Source organism: Merops nubicus, unplaced genomic scaffold (genome assembly GCF_000691845.1).
Source record: "Merops nubicus isolate BGI_N331 unplaced genomic scaffold, ASM69184v1 scaffold8226, whole genome shotgun sequence".
Taxonomy (NCBI): Eukaryota; Metazoa; Chordata; class Aves; order Coraciiformes; family Meropidae; genus Merops; species Merops nubicus.
In genome coordinates, this window is record NW_008614270.1 from 1 (window position 1) to 19,577 (window position 19,577).

A 19,577-nucleotide genomic window follows, 5' to 3' on the forward strand; every position below is an offset into this window, starting at 1 on the left:
GTTCCTTCTGTGTTCCTGTAGTAAATTTTCCTTATTGCAGCCTAAGATCAGGGGAAAGTCCAGGTGAGAAACAATGGTAGGCACCTTGGGCAGGTGCCAGGAACTAAACAGTATGGACAACTATGGGACAGTTCCCAAGCCTGCATTGGGTCCTTTTTGACACATGCTTATAGACATAAGAGCCAAATCCTAGCCTGAAATGGGAAGATGATAGGCACCAACTCTTTAAGGTTATTTTGAGAAGAAATGGGATATTAAACAGTGGCAACTGGAAAAAGTCTATATAGAAAAAAAAATCATGCAATGAAACATTAAAAGATTGATAAATATTGCTTACTTTGGTGTATATTTTGAGTTACTCAGAAGCTAGGTGAAAATCTCAAGAGAATAAAAATACTCCACTAATTAAAGGGGCCTTATGTTTTTATATCTATTAGAAATGTATTTCATTGCAAAACCATTCAAGTTTCACTTCATCTTTCCTTGTGACAATTTGTGCTTGACAAAACCAAACATAATTATGTTAATCATTTCCGAGGTATTCACACGTGAACTACTACACACTATAAGGAATGCTTCCTGTTCACTTTCTTAAAAATAGTAAGTGTAATCCACACAGTGGTTCCTTAAAGGCTGTACCCTTAAATTTTAATTTGTGAAACATGGGTTATTCTGGAATAACTTGATGGAAACAGGAGAGAGATATGAATGGCTGTTTTGGGCCATTCTATGGAATCGCATTTTCATTTGTCTGACAGGTCAAATTTTCTTCCTACTGTAAGAAAATTTTACCGTATTTATTAACTACAAATATCCACTTCAAAATTCACAGTACTATGTTTTTGCACTGAACAGTCTCAGAAATAGCAGTACTTTAATTACAAATTAATTCTGAGTATATGTGTATGTAATTATTAAAATAGTTGTGTCCTGATTGAAAATTGTAGGCATTGTCTTTACAGCTTTGGACAAGTTAATCTCAATGCCGTGGCTTTTCTTCTGTCTTCTTTACTATATTTGAGAAAAAGACCCTTTCAAATGTTAAAACCAATTCAGTCTCTTGGTATACTTTAGGCCAGTACAATATTTATAATATATGAGTCAGAGGATCTGGAGTTCTTCATTTAACATACACATCACTAACTCTAGTACAAGAAAGAAAAGCAGACTAGGCAGATGCCATTATGTTAGGTAAACGAAACTCCTAATGCAGAGAGGTTTCTAGAGAGTATGAACTGTATCTACAACAAAAAAGACCTAAAAATCTTACCTTGAGAAAAGATCAGTGAACCCACAGTAACAGACAGAAATCCAGCTTGCTTATTTTTTAGGATTCCCAAAGCTCAGCAGGTATACCATTGCCTGTATCTTATAGCTAGAGTAGGTACATCTTCTGACACCTCCTCAGTCACTAACATTTCAACATATCTGTAGCTAGGACTGGAAAATTTTAAGATACACTCCATAAACCTGCAAGATTATTTAACCTTTTGGTACAAAATTCATGGATATGAAGATGGAATGGAAGATCAAAGGGGGAACAAGAAAGTATGCAAAGACACAAGACAATTATTGGACATTGTTGAAAAACAATATTCTGCCTGTGGCATCCGAGACTGTCGGTGAAGGCAAAAATCAGACTTTGTTCTCTGCCAATATTTATAAAGCTTATCCAAGCAGCTCAGTATGAAGTCTTACATGAAAAATTATATGTTAATTACTACACTGGATGAGATTACTCGTCAGAGTACCAGTGTCAGAGTAGCCATTTTTAAGTATGATGATAACAGACTGTTAGTTAGAAGCTAATTTATGCATGGAAGCATGGTTTACACCTCCTCATTTTTTCCCACATAATATCATAGCTACTTGTAGTCACCACATATATATCCAATTACTTTTATTTTATTTTAATTTATTTTATTCCTCTTCAGACCTTTGCCTCATGCTCATTCAGAATTAAATATGCTTATGTACAGTTAAGAATCTTTGCTTTTTCTGTGAGCAAGTTTAAACAGAGATGTGAGCCTAGTTTCTCTTCTCATTCACTTTTCAGATATGTACATCTAGTCCCTTTTAACAATCTGTTCTCAAACATCTATTTTAATCATTATATTTCTCAATCTGCTTGTTTGTGTGTTTGTTTGTTTCTTTAATCATGCAGCTCTGACCCTTTCTGTGTTCACAAGTTTTATTTACTTACAAAGTATCTAGATGACATTAATCATTCAAGCCTTACCTAGGCACTAGGCTGTGGAGGAAATCCCAGAAGGCAACTCACTGCCCTTACTTTAGCTGTCTAAGATGGTATGAAATGCTGTCCTGAGCAGTAGTTTCCCTCACCTATAAAAGAAACCTAGGGTGACTTTGGCAAAATTTGTGATGCTTAAAGTAAGCAAAATGAATCCCAACCATATCATCTCAGTTGAAAAGAGCATTGCAAGTGATCACTACAGAAAATTTAAAAACCAAACAAACAAAAACCATAAACAAACAAAAAAAAAACCCAACAAAATACTGTATTTTCTTTGCACTGCTCTTTTTTTGCACACTAATGCTGTTCTTTTCCCTGATCTCTGCTGAGAAGTGACCATGGGATTTTACTGAAATCTTTTAGATTCCTACATTATGTATAGTTTGAACTACTCCCTCCTACAGGCTCTGTCTACACTGAATTTAATCTGCCAGTGGATATCCCCTTCTTTTCATTTTGCTATACCCCCTAGAGATCTTCAGTTTTTCCTGCTTTTGACTAGTCTAAATAACTTTTTGATATCTGCATATTTTATAACATTACTGGTCACACAAACACCAGTATTCATAAAATTAACATTAACAACAAGTGGCTTTTCTTATGCTGATAATTCTGTTTATTTTCTGTCAGTTCCAAATAACATCCATGGCAACACATTGCACTTCAAGATTATTTGGTGTTCTCATTAATATCTTCTAAGAGATGTAAGCTTGATTTTTGACAAGAGTGTCCTTTAACCATTTTTTGGCTGCTGCTTGTGAAGAAATTTATTTGTCAACAGAGGGAAAATTTTCCTTTACAAAAAGAATCCTATTCTGCCATAGAAATATTTATCTCCTAATACTACTTCCTATTTTCAGTTCCACATTCCACCTATACCTTTAAAGACAGTTAAGTTTGTGGCACACCAAACTCCTAGTCTCATAATTTATTTTTTTTTAAATTAAAGGATGAATATTTCTTGATAGCAGTTCAGCCACCTTTTAGCATAATTCTTCAGTTCTCTTAGTGGTTTACTGTAACGGGACCACAAATCAGCCAAAGCCCTAAGGTGGATCTGTTTAGGTCTTTAGCTCTCAAAAAAAACCTCAAAAGGCTGTTAAAAGTCAAGATTAATTCTTTGATATAAAATCAGGGAATCACCTTTTAAAACAGAAAGATGAAAGCAAGCACTTAACACATGATGGGTTTTAAATATGATTTAAAAGCTTTTGTCCTACTGCATATTGCATCCTTGCAGGTGGGTCTGTGCTTTCACCTAACTCAGTGGCTCTGAGTGGTAGCAAAAGCTCCTGTTTTTTTCATACTATCTTTTTTCCTGTGCCAGCTCAGCTGGTCCTGAGGAGGAGATGGATGACGAAGGGAAGAAGCAGGATGAGGAAGGAGGCTTCCACCTCCTAACAGAGCCTTTTATTTCACCTAATCATTTCTTAAAGGAATATGATATGTAACTGAGAGCACACAAATAAAACAAATACCATCTGTCCCAGCCATGCATAATCAAATTGTTGCTTTTGCATTTGTTACATTTTTCATAGAATTTTGTCTACCCTTGAGATAAGAGCTAAAAGGAGATGGGCCTTGTGTTAATGGAAATGCATTTGATTTTACTGAGCTGACTAAATAAACCTGAAAGCACGGACACTGAATCATCTGGATTTGGTACCAGTCTCTAATGTTTCACTCAGAAACAACAAATAATTGGAGTTAAAAGCCACTACACTGAAAAGTTTGACAGTGGCATGGAAACCATCCTTATGGACCTTCTTAGCTACTTCCAAATGTATAATAAATGTGTAATAATGTGGTTTGGTATAGCCTACCATATGTACAATGAGTTTCAAATGTGCAATGGATAGTCATTGCAGCATGGCTGTTGTGTAGCAACTTGTTAAGCCACAGTTATTTACTTCCATGTCTTGAAAGAAAGAGAAAATAAATTTTCATCTGCAGAGGATTTCAGATTAGCATATCTGTCAAACGCAATTAGATGATCAAATTGTATATGGACCACTACAGTGTCACTCATTAGAAATTAACTTGTAAACTTGTCATGGTTTAGACCCAGCCAGGAGCTGAGCACCACATGGTCACTCTCTCACCCTCCTCACAATCCCTGAACAGAAAGGAGAAAAAGGAGAAAAATACAAAATCCCTTGGGTTGAGATAAGGAAAATTAATACAACAATGGAAAAAGTGCAACAAAAAACAGCAATAACAATAATAAAACAATATACAAGGCAAGTGATACCAAACAGAAATGGCTCCCTGACCCCAGACTGCCTGGTGAAACATATCTAGCCTGGCCCATCCCTGACCCTTACATTGTGGGCATGATATCAGTATGATATTGAATAATCTATTGGCTGGTTTGGTTGTCTGTCCTGCTTGTGCACTCTCCCAGCTTCTGGTGAAAATTAACCCTAACCTAGCTGATCCAAAAGAAAACTGAAATTAGTAGAAGGAAATCAAGAACACTGCCATACTGTGAAATGTGCTACAGAACTGGATTTTTTTTTCTGACAAGAAGTAGCAGTTTATCTTTAGTGCTGAGTATTAATTCTCATATATCTGAACTGTAAAGTAATTATAAAATGAAAATACAGAAAGAGGCATTTAAAACATCTGAAGGTGCTGAGGGAATTTTTTATGATTAACAACTGGGGAATAACTTTTGGATGGTCCTGTTTAAAGATGTTTGGCCTCCATTTTGCACAGATCTGCTTCCTGAATGAAACGTGTTCACTGACTTAAATTACAAGGATGATATTGCAAATTATAAACAAACCACACATTTTTCACTCTTGTTGGTAAAACAGAATTAACTCTAGGACAAGACAACTGCATATTTCAGTCCTCCTAGGTGAGATCAAAATACACGTTCTCTAAGCTCTGAGTACATAGCCAGTCAGACACAGTTATGCAAACTCCTGAGGATAACTACTCTAAAACTGAATTATTCCAGGTATGTTCCTTGCTTGTTTGTGAAAATAAGAAATTACTCCTTGCTCATAACAGCCTTCAGTAACCATCTCACTGTGTCACCTGAGCTCAAGTATTCTGGTCAATGAGTTCCACAGTGCTGACCCTGTCCTTTTATGATGGTTCACCAAGCAAAGAGAGGATATAGATAGAGGATAAAGAAAGACCAATACGTCAAGGCACAAAGCTAAGTAGTTAGAATAAACTTAAAAATTCATTTTACTTTTCTCAGTTTCTTTTTATTCCCTTGATGGTTACATAGTTAAGAACCGACCTACTCCCCAGTGCCTAAAAATACATTGTGTGTGGGAAGAGAAAAATAATCAAAAGAAAGCCTGTTAAGGTTATGCAGTTATCTAAAGTAGCCAGTGCACAGCATGGTTTCTGATCCAGTTGGAAAGTTGTTGCTGTTTCCCATTTGAAGCCATGAATATGTAGAGACACAGATTATTTGAATGTCTCTTCTTAAAACATTTTCCAGTGATTTTTTTTCCCCATTTTTCGAAGGACAAACAGATCAGAATGCAGCACAACATGCGAAGCAGCATTGGCTGTGCTCCTTAAATAAGCTCATCTTTTTATTTTTGGCATAAAAATGCTGTGGAACAAACATTTGAAGAACGATACTGCCTTTTCTTTATAAATTTGTGCAAGGTCTAGCATAATGGACTGACAACTGGAAGAAGCTTTAAGTGGTACTACAGTGCAAACAATAAGCAACAGAAACAATCAATCACTGGTTAAAAGCTAAAGTTCCCCATACTGCCTACTGAAATGTTTTAAACATTTCAAGACTGCCAGAGTTCTTTTTCATAAGTTCTTTGACACATCTCCAATACAAGGCTGTGCCTTACAGGGGCAAGTGTTTACAGTCCTGTCAATCTACCTATTAGCTGGACAGCAACAATATATATTTATTCTTCCACAGCAAGACTGATTTTCAGTACGGACATTCCAATAATTTCCCTGCTTTATTCTGCCATTTCTAAATGACCATATTTTCTAAATAATTCTAATGACTTTCTGAAGAACTGACTGACATACAGATGCAGGACGATGCTAACTGAAAATCTGAAAGAATGTATTGAAATCAGAAGTTTTGCTATCGAACAAACACGTATTTTGAAATTATTCAATAAACAACTACCTAATATTTTCCTGACATTATGAGAGTGCAGCTATAGAAAGATTATTGAATAAGGAAGACACTAAGCAAAGATGAAATGCTTAGAATATAGCTATTAGAACTATTTTTTTGTGTGGTTGAATATTTATTAAAATGCTACAATATTACAGAAGCATTTATGACTACTAGTAAGTGGAATTCAGTTGAAAAGAATCTTTATATTTCACACTTGTTATTATTTTATTATATTGCCTGGCAACTCTGCAGTGCTGAAAACAAAAGTTTGAAAAGTACATCTGAATAAAATTTTGAAACTGTCACACAGAACCAGGCAATAGTTGAGAGGACATGTTAGAGAGCAGTCCACTGGAAAAAGACTTGGGGGTACCAGTAAATGAGAAGCTGGACATGAGCCACCAATGTGCAGCAGCAGCCCAGAAGGTCAATCGAATTCTGGGCTGCATCAAAAGTAGCGTGGCCAGCAGATGGAGAGAGGTGATCCTGTCCCTCTACTCTGCCCTGGTGACACCTCACCTGGAGTCCTGTGTCCAGCTCTGGAGACCCCACCACAAGAAGGACATGGACCTGTTGGATCGTGTCCAGAGGAGAGCCACAAAAATGATTAAAGGTCTGGAGCACCTCTCCCACAAAGACAGGCTGAGAGAGTTGGGGTTGTTCAGCTTGGAGAAGAGGAGGCTCCGGGGAGACCTTATAGCAACCTTCCAGTATCTGAAAGGGGCCTACAAGAAGGCAGGGGAGGGTCTATTCACAAGGGTTTGTAGTGATAGGACAAGGGGTAATGGCTTTGAGCTAGAAAAGGGTAGATTTAGGTTAGATGTTAGGAAAAAGTTCTTCAATACGAAGGTGATAGATCACTGGAATGGGTTGCCCAGAGAGGTGGTGGAGGCCCCATCCCTGGAGATATCCAATGTCAGGCTTCATGAGGCTTTGAGTAGCTTGATCTAGCTGGAGATGTCCCTGCTTGTAGCACGGGGGTTGGACTAGATGACCTCTGAAGGTCCCTTCCAACCCAAACACTCTATGATTCTATGATGGATAAAACTAATGGAATAAACCATAAGCTTACATTATTTTGGCAACCAGTAGATTTTTTTCATTATTATTTCTTACCTGTCTATGCTGATTATTATCACAACATAATATGTATAAAGACATTTGGGGAGAATAAAATATTAGAAAAGATAATGTCAACAAAATTCAAATTTCTCAAGCTGTTAAGTATATCATTATTATCTTAAATAGTGTGCACTTCTAAATTACCACTTGAAATGCTCTATATCCTGGAAATGCTCTAACGTATATCTACAGTTCATAGTATTCTGGTGAGAATTTTCTGACTTTTATCTAGACTCTTAAACTTTGTATTTAGACCTTGAGATACAATTATGGAGAAGTCAAACTTTTAAAGCATACTGAGTGTGTTAAACCAGAGAGGAGATAAACCAGCAACAGAGATAATTTGGAGGAGAAGGAACAGCCCAGTCTGGATCGTGATAGAACCAGCAAGATTATATATCTATAGTACATACTTGCAATTTCTGCTTTTCAATAGGTCACAAGTGTGATAGAAGAAACTCCTATTTCTTACCTACATTTCCAGTCATTAGGTATGAATTCTGAAAGTCCATCATTCCCATTCCAACAATGTGTATAAAGTCTTCAATCACCTGCATTAACTCCACCGAGCCTGGATAGATCTAACAAAGGAAGGTCAGAAATGCCATTAACTATAATAGCAATACCTCTTCTGCAGCAAATTCAAATAAAATCTAAAGGCCATCAAATGAAATGTGAGACTTAACAATCAAAGAGTCCTTCCCACGTTTCAATATTGAGCATTTTCTGCCACTGTAAACCAACCATTTTGTCTTTACATCATCATGCATACAGACACTACTTCCCATAAAGCTATGTGACGTCAGCTGCGCACTGGAACTGTGGAATGATTGCGTTAAGTCACTGCACTTATATAAAAAAATAAAAAAAAAAAAATCACCAGCTATTACTTTAATTACTAGTTAAAGTATTACATTTTCCAGTATAAGTCTAATTAAAACAATCTTCCTTCCTCTGGAAGATATCTTCAATAACTTCAGAACTACTGACACAAAGAGCTGAATGCAAATATTACAGTGGCCACTCCAGCATGATAAAACATTGTTGCTTTCATCAATATTTAAGTAACATAAATTGTTATTGATATTACCATTTTCATTACTGATGTGGAGTAGTAAAGTCATAGAATAGCTGAGGTTGGAAGGAGTCTCTGGAAATCATGTAGTTCAACCCCCTTCTCAGAGCAAGATCAGCTCTAGCAGGTTGCCCAGGATCACATCCAGTTGGATTTTGAACATCTCCCAGGATGGAGAACTCAAAGCCTATCTGCACAACACGTTCTAGCATTCAGTCACTCTCACAGTGAAAAGAGTTTTCTTCTATTTAAATGTAATTTGCTGTATTTTAATTTTTACCCCTTGCTTCTTGTCTTGTCACTGGACACCACTAAGAAGAGTCTGGCTCATTCTTCTTTAGTCCCCATACTGAAGTATTTTTAATGTTTACAAGATCCCCACTGAGCTTTCTCTTTCCCAGGCAAAATAGCATCAATTCTTACAGCTTCTCCTTGCCTATCAGACAGTCCCCTAAACATCTTCACAGCTCTTCTCTGGGGTCATTCCATTACGTCCATGTCTTGTACTGGGAAGCACAGAACTGTACACAGTAAACTAAAACAAATTGCAGTAGCCTTTGCATTACTAATGTAGCCTCTCAATATGAGTTTCAAAATGTTAAGGACTAGAACATTTCCAAGAAATATAAATTATTTCCAAAGCTGCAAGCTACTATGGTCACAAAACCATTAAAAATCGTTATATTCAACAAGAATGACACATCATCGAAACTGCATTAAAGGTCAAACCCGTTATTAATAAGCTTAAAATTTCTGCTGATATCACATACATGCTAAATCATTTTTGGATGTCAAGGCCTGTTATGAACAAGACAATTTTCAGTAATACAGTATTTTGCAATAGGAAAAGAATGGGTGACCTGTTCACGATAGTTTTTTCTTTGTATCAGTTAGATGTCCGAATTTCACTTTATGAGCAACGTTCAACCCATTCTTTCTACTACTGGAACTACAGACTCCAAAAAAAATGCCAATAGAGACTATACATTCCAGCACACTGCACTCCATCTTCATCTTGCTTTTTCTGCCTAGATCCACAGCTGCTTGGTTCAGGATAGAGAACATCACAATGTGCTTTGTTTTCTACGTGTATCTTTTTACAAAAGGTAGGGCAGCAGTACCATTTTTGTGAAGAATTCATTACAACATTTATGACCCTAACAGGTTGCAAATGTTGCTTCAGGTGAAGGAAACTTAACTTCCATTTTCCTAATGAGTCATTGAGGTGGTAAGTGAGTTTTTTACATCCATCTTGTTCATACCACACACACTCCCAGACTGCGTGCTAAGGAAAAATTTCAGTGAAAAGGTTTTTTTCACCTTCATTCTTGCAGATAGAATTTTATAATAATATCTTCAGCAAAAGCTGTTGAACAGTCAATGTGACAGTGTGGCATACTTCATTTTTACATATCTGAAGTACTGGTTAATCAATAGGATGCCAGCAGATGATGATGAAGAACATGTAGAATAGCTCCTGTGTTTTGAAACAGCACTATAAACTAAAGCACTGTGGACTTAAGTGATTCCCTGTGTGCAGTGCTTTACTTCAGCTTGTAACAAAAGGCAAGTATTAAAGTGAGTGCTCCTTATCTGAATTCTATATTACCTGTAATTAATGGTACCAACTGCTGGCATTTAATCTAGAAGAAGGATGTGCTGAGGCATTGCAGCTCTATACTTGATAGATAGTTACCAATTTGCTGGCAAGAAAGAATCCAGAAAACTGGCTAAACTAAGCTAGATCTATGCTAACAGTAGCTGTGGAGTTCAAGAAAACCTTACAAAATGGGAAAAAAAAAAAAAAAGTTGATTAGACTGTCCCTTGTTTTGCTATGTTTCATTACCAAAAAAAATCAGCTGAATGAATGAACCAGAAACAGAATCACCTCTACTCTTTTTTAAAGAGTCTATAGCGTTTATGATAGATTGCATTCACAGTACATAATGATTTGAATGCATTCAATTACCTTGTTTTGACATAAAAACTAAAAATGTCTTCGCCCAAGATGTAGTCATTTCAAATAATGTTTCTGTTTTAAAATCCAGTTCTATTTAGCCATGAACATTTAATTTTTTTTTATCCAAAATATGATAGAAAAGAATATATTGTATAGGAAACCTTTTTTTTTTTCCAGTACTGAAGGAAAGAATGAATCTCAGGAGTACTTAAGAGTCCAAGCTCACCCTTGCTAGCTGATATGAAGAGCTACTTGCTTCAATAGTTTCTTTGAGATGGCTTGTGTAAGTGCCCGAGAACAGTTACAAGATCAGTGGTATGGTTTCTTCAGGTGCCATAACTCGTGAATCTAAGATTTAGTGAATTCCCTAGCTTGGTCACTGGGCAGCTATGGCCCTGCTACTCACGCATTCAGCTCATCTTGGTGCTTGCTTGGGTTCCTGCCTGCCTACCACTGTTGTACGCTGGTCTACGAGACAGTGAATTACCAGGAGTTACAGAAAAGTAGAAATAACTTGTCTCCTCTCCTCTTTTCAACACTGCTTCTTCTACCAGCAGCAATGAGAGAACTGGAGATTTGTTGTTCCCTCTTTTACGTCCATGTTCTGACCATATCCCCTCACGTGCTGTCATCCACTGATTTTTGTGGAACAGATGGTGGACACGGCATGGGCAAACAGGCAGAGTAGAGATAGAAGAAGACAAGGCTAATGACATAAGTTTTTTCATTAGTGAGGCTAAAATAGTTGCTTAATATTGGTTCCTTAACCTTGATGCTGTTTATGGAAACTGCCCACATGCATGTGATTTTGCTGCTTCCATCCAGTACCACTAAATAAAATGACATACATTGTCTATTTTTGTAGCTGGCTACAAAATAGATGACAGAGGAACAGAAAAACAGAAGAAAGATATGATTGCTGGCTAAATCACAATGGGTCAGCTGCAGCATCATGTCTGCTGCAAAGTTTGAATTGGTGGTAAAAAGTCCTGTTCTTCCCTTCCTTAGTCATATTATAAAGATGAACTTACAAAAATGAAGTTAAATAGCTTCAAAGACCTTCAAACACCTAGTAGTTTAATTAGAACCTCATTAAAAGTGAACAAATTTCATGTATCTGCATAACACAGTAGCAATGACCACACGAGAGCAGACATAAGATCTGTCTAAACCATTTTCTTGCCTTTGATAGTGGCAAATAGCAGATGTGTAAGGAAGAATATAAAGAGATATTCACATAGTGGTAATTCTTTTTGAATTCTTGTCCAGCCTTTAGCACGTTTTTGCCAATGCACTTCCTTAAGCAAAAATGGGATCTTCCCACAAACAGTCCTATACTGACTTCTCTTTCATTAATTTGTCTAATATTGTCATTAATATTGTCTCACTTAGGATCTCCTTTCATCTACAGCAGGGTGTATTTTTAACTGGATTTTTGAAACCATGCATTCCACTTTAGTTTCTGAAGTAACACGTGAATGCTGTAATACACATAACTTCCAAACTTTTACACATACCTTTTCTTTTAAACTGATGAGTTACAAATCTTACCTGTTGTGCATCTTCCCATTTCTCTTTGTTTTCTTCATCTAAGAGGTTACTAATGATTTGAAAGAAGTTCTGAAAAATCAGTTAAAAACAAAATTACTTTCAGTGACATAAACAGTCCTATCCTTAAGCTAACATTAAGAAAGTTTTCCTTTCTCTATTACAGATGCCGTTCTGTGGTATATTTTATATGAATGGAAGATATGAGAAAACAAAGTAATATATTAGGCTGATAAAAGGGCACATATATATTATGGTTTATTGGTCATTTCTGGCCATATAATCAGGATGCATTCTACTGCTCTGAATAAAATAAGAACTGCTTTAATATTGCTAAACTTCTAAATGTGATGGTGTACTATTTTCAAGTTGCTCTCATTCCAGAAAGTCCACAATTATATATTTTCAAATAAACAAAGTGCAATAAGAAACCACTAGGCTCAGGGTCACTAGTTTCTATTCAAAACATGAAAATAATCCTTAATGACTATAAATAGGGCAAACAATGGTATTTCATTGATAAATGCTGTGTGAAACCAGGTGCATCTTTTAAAATGTTACATTTGCCTCTGTCATTTTAGTCATTTCAATAGAAAAGGAATAATTATTTTCTGTTTATTTGACCTTAGACTGTTAATTTATTTGTGGAATTCTGCCATTCATTTAATTATAAGGAAAAAAAATAAAAGTCAGGGCATTTGAAAAATCACTTTCTTCCAAGTGTTTGTGGAGAACTTTCCTTTGCAATTTTGCCTGCTTTCTATCAATTCATATTCCTGTCTTCTTCATCTTTGAAAGTTAAGAATTCGTCCAGTCTGTTCTTCTAAGGTCTGTATCACTTTTTCTGCAGAAAGTCAATTTTGACTACAAACTGTCAATTATAATTTGTTGGTTCCTTCATAAAAGTTATATGTAGTTTCCACTGATCTTACCTGAAGAGTAGAGTTAAGATCCTCACAACTTCTAAAAAGCCTCTAGGTAGATTATGAACCACAGGACCCTATTGGAACTCAGATTAATAGTCATGCCCTCAACCACACTTACATTTTAGCCATTTTGGGGGGATAAATAGGGATTAAATAAAGTTTAAGTAAGAATTAACTTTAACTCACTATTTAGTGAAAGTATAAAGCATTCAATTGCGCAGTGACTGATATGAGAGCAGAAACAACTTCCAAGACTAGTGTACCTGGGGATACCATGGTTTTGCTAGAAAATTTCAAAATATGAGATATTGCAGACATTTTAGGCGTCTCACAGCCACAGAAGTAAAACACTGTAGAATACCAAATCAAATAAAACTTGTGGAAACTATTTTTACATTAAAACTATTTTAACATTAAAGACATTTTTACCAGTTTAATCTAGTCCTAACACTAACTAATTGACATTTAAGAGGATCCATCTTTGCCTCATAATTAGGAAGTTGGGCTAACCATAAAAATTACATGGATAAAAATTGCATTAACTTAGAAAATTTACTGTAGAGGTGCTTGACACTTTGGTTAACTTGAGCAAAATAACTCTTTACATTAATAAGGACATAATTCTCTCAGTGAAGTCAGTAGCAAAATATCCATAAGCTTCAGTAACACAAAACTTAAAAGAAAGTAAAATGGCTTAGCAAGCTCCTGTGAAAATGGCAAGTATGCACTGGGATAGGATAATGGAGATTAAAGACTGGACATAAAAGAAAATGTTCTCATGGTTTGATCCAATTTGCTGTTATACAGAAGGGAAATTTTCAGTCAAGCTGAAGATAAAAAGAGGAAAATGTAGCTCTACATTGCTTATATACCAAGAATACACTTCATCACTTTCACCTCTCCAGTAGTAAAATAAAGCATACTGTCAGTTACGTTTAGTATTCATTACAAAGGGTTTGCCAGTTTCACCAGGTTGGGAAATTGTAATTGTGTAAATACAACTTCAGCTAGGAAAAATGTGCGGATTTATTGGTCCCTCAAGTAAAATAAACTGTACTGGCCAAAGCAGTTTCATGGCACTATAACCACATCTACTCCACGACATTATGGTTTTGGCAAAGCGCTCTATTAGGCAGAGTCAGCCTTGGGGGGATTTTGCCTGATGAAAACACTTTTTAAAACTCTTCCAGTGTAATGCCGTGGAGATGCAGTAGAAAGAACTTTTAGCAAACTTTAAGTTGTTAGGTTGCCAGCAGTAGTGTAGCTGCAGCAGCACGGGGCTCAGCGTGGGATAATTTATCATACTAAGGAGCTGGTGCAAAGCTAGCTTTGCATTACACTGCAGTCACTGATTCCCCTGCAGAAACAGTATAAGCCTTAATTGCAAAAGTACCCATGTCCATGTAATGAGATCTATTTAAGAGTAGCTTAGATTTCCTGAAAATCACTCAGGAGGTATAAATGATGTAGTTTCGCTAATAATGTAATGTGCTCATTACATCTTAGGTTTATTTGAGTTACATAAAAGGTTTATAATGACCAATAAAAAATAGAAATTATATGTGAAAAATTTTATAAATAATCCTAGACACCACCACAAACAAAAGATGAGCAATAACTGATTTAATATGTATTTTGTACTTGCCAATAAACCATAAATGATGTACATGAACCTAGTGACAAAAGTATCTTGCTTCTGGAGATCTTTTTTCCCCCTCTGCTTCTATCTCTGGTTGATGTTGTATTTACAGTAGCAGTGGAGGCTGGGATGTATGAAGATTTTTCAGTCAGTAATACCAGTGCTTTGTGAATTAAACAGAGAGATATTTAAATAGCTTTGCTGCTTCAATAATGAATATATATGAGATATACTCCAGAAATGCGGCAGGGCAATAGGGGTTAAAAAAATATTTCACCTACTTTGACTATTCTCTTGTTCATTGCATTAATGCTGCAAGAAAGCAGCCCTTCGGTGAAATGATTGACAGCTATGAAGGCTAAATTTTAGAAGCATTATGGATGTGATCTGATGGTATTACTGCAGTAAACACTGGGTCTCCTTGTAGAATCAGCTCCTTCCTTTCATGGTTTATGTATTACTGAACTGGGCACCATAGAAAATGGTGTGACAGCCAGAGTAAAATTTTGAAGTCCTTTATTCTTGGCCAGGCTTTCCTGAGGATAATGCCAGTTACAGGCAGGAATGGACAATTATGTTTTCCTAATTTAATTTCCTTCCTTTCAGTCTTTTTCTTCTGCAATACAATGGCTGCTGTTCTCTGTTCCAGTCCAAGTTCTTTGACCCCTCTGCAGGAATAAAGCTGTCATAAATCCTTTTAAACAGCTAGAGAGGAATTCTTCCCTAGGAGGAATTAATGGATAGCCTTAAGTCACCTCCACTTTTGGACTTCAACATAGGAGGCGTGCGTGTGGGAGGGGGAAGGTCAGGAGAAAAAAAGCACTGGGCAATCCTGTTAATCCCTAACTGACAGCAATGGTCCCTGTGGCTAATATAAATGGGATTATACTGCTCTAATTTCTTTGGGGAGAAACCTTGTATCCTGTTGGTCGCTGGATCAGGGGATTATATAATTCACTTTGACCACTTCTGGAAAGTTCCCCAAATATTGCTTACGTTATGTTTATTTAAAATTTTAATTGTCTTCCAGGTAGCATCCTTCTTACATAAGTAATAGCATAGTGTCCATCTTAAGCCTCAGTGTACCTACACAATGTATTTTAAAATAATTCCCATGTTAACAGAAAGACCTCTGCTTGTAGAAGAACTGCATGATTCTTGTCATCTGCTGTTTCTGCTACTGTACTGCTGTACTTTCAGTCACTCATGCAGCATACCTTCCATATTGTTTAACTGCCTCATACATGGCTATTTTTCTTCCTGACACTGTGTATGCATTATATACACAAATATTGTTGCAAAAAAAAGGTTAAAATATGCAAAAAGAAAACCAGTCATATAACAAATAACTTAGAAGTAGACATGCATACTTTAGAAGCTTAGTTTTCCTCTTGGCATTTGTCTACCTAAACATGTTGCATTTTCAATGCAGCATATCAGGTGGTGGCATCTTTGTTTTGAGTAATTACCTTGAAATTTTCAGATTCAATCGCACTTTTCTGTTCATTCTTTTTGTTATGGATTCTCCGAATCACAGCTTTTGCACTATTCATGAATTTTAATACTAGATATAAGTCAGAGATTGTAGACAGTAGAGGAACTATCCAGATGGATGGAACATATAAAAAATAAACATACTCAGACGTATATACTTTTCCTTTCCCAGTTTTTCAGGAGGTGGAAGTGTTGGTTTTGTATGGACCTTTAAAAATACCCATAATTCACAAACTACTTCTCCGACACCATGCAAAATGATCAGTTATGACTTTCAGGGATTTTAAACATCACTCATGCTTTTCTGCATTTCTTTAAGACAATTTCTTTAAGACAAAACCCTAACATATCAGAAAGTCTCTCTTTACCTAGTGCAAAAAATAGAATGGAATTAGAACATCACACAGAGCTTCCTCAGAAAGAAGAATGTTGATATATGTCTGCAAATCAGTTTAATTTTATTTTTTTTTCTCACTTTCATGATGGACTAGAAAGTATGAAACTATCTGATAGCAAAAAAAAAAAATTAGGTGGCCTACGACATATGTTTACATATGGGAAAATCCTGTTTTTTCAGAAATTGACATTAAAATTCTAAACTGATGTTGGTGAGCCAGGATTTCAGTTTATATCATCATAAGTCAGTAACGTGAACACGGCTTAATATATCCCCTGTGCAAGACATGCTTCATTCCGACTTCACATACTTGCCTGAACACTATGCATTCATTTTTGGGTTTTGCCTTAGCTTTCAATTTGTTAAACTTTAAAAAATTTGTTAAAAATTTGTTTAAATTTGTTAAATTTGTTTTAAATTAAAAAAAAAATGGTTTTTTTTTCTTTTTTTTGTGTGTGTTTCAGTGCCTTTTTTTTTCATTGATATCTAAGGCCTTTTAGAATTTAAGCATCTAAATCCTGAAATACAAATATTTGTTTTTATTGCTTTAAAATTCTTCCTTATTTCCTTCATAACATGGTTTTCCAGGTTTTCCCTTCTTATTTCTTCACTTCAAAATGATTAATCAAAAATTGCTAAAATAGTACTAATCACTTTACCAAGAGTGCCAGAATACTACTACATATTTTGGAAACAGCTCTACATTGCTGAAAGGAACAGAAACCTTGTCACAGTCACTAGTGGGAAAAGAATCAAATCCTCTCTCATGTATGTAAAGTGCAGATGACCTGATCTGTCGCACTCATCAACAAAATCACTTGTGCCAAGCAGTTTCTCAAGGTTGATTCTACCACTGACTTCTGTAGTGCCTGTGAAACATGAAGAAGTCACATTGGGCTGTCTGACTGTTAAAGGCATACATATATTCCAAAGTGTATTTATAATGTATGCTTACCTTTACACAACTATGTACGTGTGACCATTAACAGATTCTTTATTAATTTATGAATGATCATGAAACTTTCTTTTTCATAAATAATATATACATCTACCTTCTTAGCATTCTTTTTCAGTCTTTTTCTTCTAGTCTTTGAAAAGTGTCTAAAGTTCTCAGACACACATGAAACTAATATCTTGATCTGGAAGTCCTGTGAAATACTTATTTTAAATGAACATTACACAATGATCTGTGCAGCCCAATATGTAGAAATAATTACAGTGGATTTATTTCTGATAGTATTTTAATTGGCTTCTTGCACAAGAAGAGTTAATCTAATATGGGAAATAGGAAACTAATATCCAATGTAATACCCATCAATCCTGTGCACTTTGACTGAGCTTTATTTATTTGAACTCAAGAAGTAACGCTAGAATTGTGCAACTAAACACTGTGGATGTTTGAACTGAAATAACTAGAACAAACAACATCAGTGAATTGCTTCCTGAAAAAAAATACCAACACATCCCTATCAACCAAACCAAACCATGAAAGAGAAATATACTGTAAATATTACAAAGAAACGGATTTGCATTTTTCACTTTATCCATTGTTTTGGATATTTTTCTCATTAAATGTGGCTGACTCTTTTTCCTATTTTAGAGTTGTATCTTAAGTTTTTTGTGAACAATGTTTATGTCTATCATTCAGAAGATTTAGTTTCCTCAGTGGGTAAAATAGGAGACATGAAGTATGCTGACATAAACTGCATCAACCAAAAAATTACCTTACAATATTTCTCTTACCTGCACCCCATCAGATGCAGGGATATAACTTGCTCTTTTAAATGTGTCTGTAACATTCCTGAGAATTTCCACAGAAATAAGAAGGTCTCCTGCATAAAAGTTCTTCCTCTGAGTTAAATCCAATAGTGTCTTGGTTACTTGGGACATGCCATCACCAGCCAACATCCTCTGTCCCTTGGCGAGATGCTCTTTAATCTGCATTAGAAGAACAAAATAAGTATCAGAACCTACTTTACTGAGAAAAAAGCAAGATACATTCTAAACACAGCCAAAAATATTAAAGCCATTTTAGTAAGAAATAATAAAGCTATTATAACAAAGTTCATCCTGTTAAAAGAAAAGGCAAAATAGTAGTCTATGATGACAGAACTATTATGTTTGTCAGAGAATCATGGATTTTATACTGAAAGGTTCTGAAAGTGTAATACTTCACACATTTTCTTCTCTTTGGACACCAATAATTTCTTAACATCCATGCTCTCAAAGAGACTCCTTGGGCTGGTCTGTGCTTTTTATCTGCCATGATGTAGCAATAAACTGGTCTTCCTCAGAGGAACAGTTCTACAGCCACAGTTTCCACTCATTAATCAATAAAGAGCTCTGCAAAGAGTAAATGCTAAGGCAGTCCTTGTTATAAACTAGTTTATTATAGGGAAGCACACCTTTAATCTTTGCCACCCAAGCTTGGCTAATCAATAAAGTGTGATGGTTTAGGTGGAAGCTGATTATGGTGCTCTCTTCCATAGTGCTAACAACACAAAGGTGCTAAATTGGAACAATCTTGATTGTTTTTTCAAGAAATGCAAATTAAATTATTAATTGCTCCTGTGCATCAACCAAGAGAGCGTAACGTAGCGGTAACTCTTCCAGCAGATCTGTACGGGGCCACTGATAAAGGTAAGTCAAAATGCAGACACTGATAGAAGAATCCTTCTGATAAGGAGCTGAATTTGTGGATCTGTTTAATTCTTAAAGCTGACTCAGCATCTCAGGAAGATGCACAGTGTATCACAAAGATGTCAGAAGGCCAGCCAAGGCTGAAAAAGAGTGCATGGTTTATAGAACCTATTTTTAAATATGCATATGAGTCTCTGTATACAAACCCAAGTTCTTTTAGATTGAAGTTATATTAAAGTAAAGATAAATGAGCTGATATAGACCTCATTCTAAGCAGGAAGGCTGAAGAGAAAAATCTTTGAACTGGCAGCCAAAATGCTGACAGCATTTCTGTAAATGCATCCTCAATTGCTTTATAACTTGGCCTTGTTACTAATTTAACATAATTAAGTGGTGAA

The 19,577-nt window shown here is 35.8% G+C and overlaps 1 protein-coding gene across 1 annotated transcript in view; it reads right to left on the reverse strand.

Annotated features, from left to right (window-relative positions):
- Window positions 1-7,971: 7,971 nt before the first annotated feature.
- LOC103774743 (brain-specific angiogenesis inhibitor 3-like) overlaps window positions 7,972-19,577 on the reverse strand; it is a gene marked incomplete at its 3' end in the record, with an annotated part of 59,745 nt that continues 48,139 nt past the window's right edge. The window contains exons 10-12 of the mRNA XM_008942167.1: window positions 18,283-18,517; window positions 12,087-12,155; window positions 7,972-8,080 (exon numbers count right to left, since the gene is read on the reverse strand). Coding sequence (XP_008940415.1) covers window positions 7,972-8,080; window positions 12,087-12,155; window positions 18,283-18,517 — 413 coding nt within the window. The remainder of the gene's footprint in view (window positions 8,081-12,086; window positions 12,156-18,282; window positions 18,518-19,577) is intronic.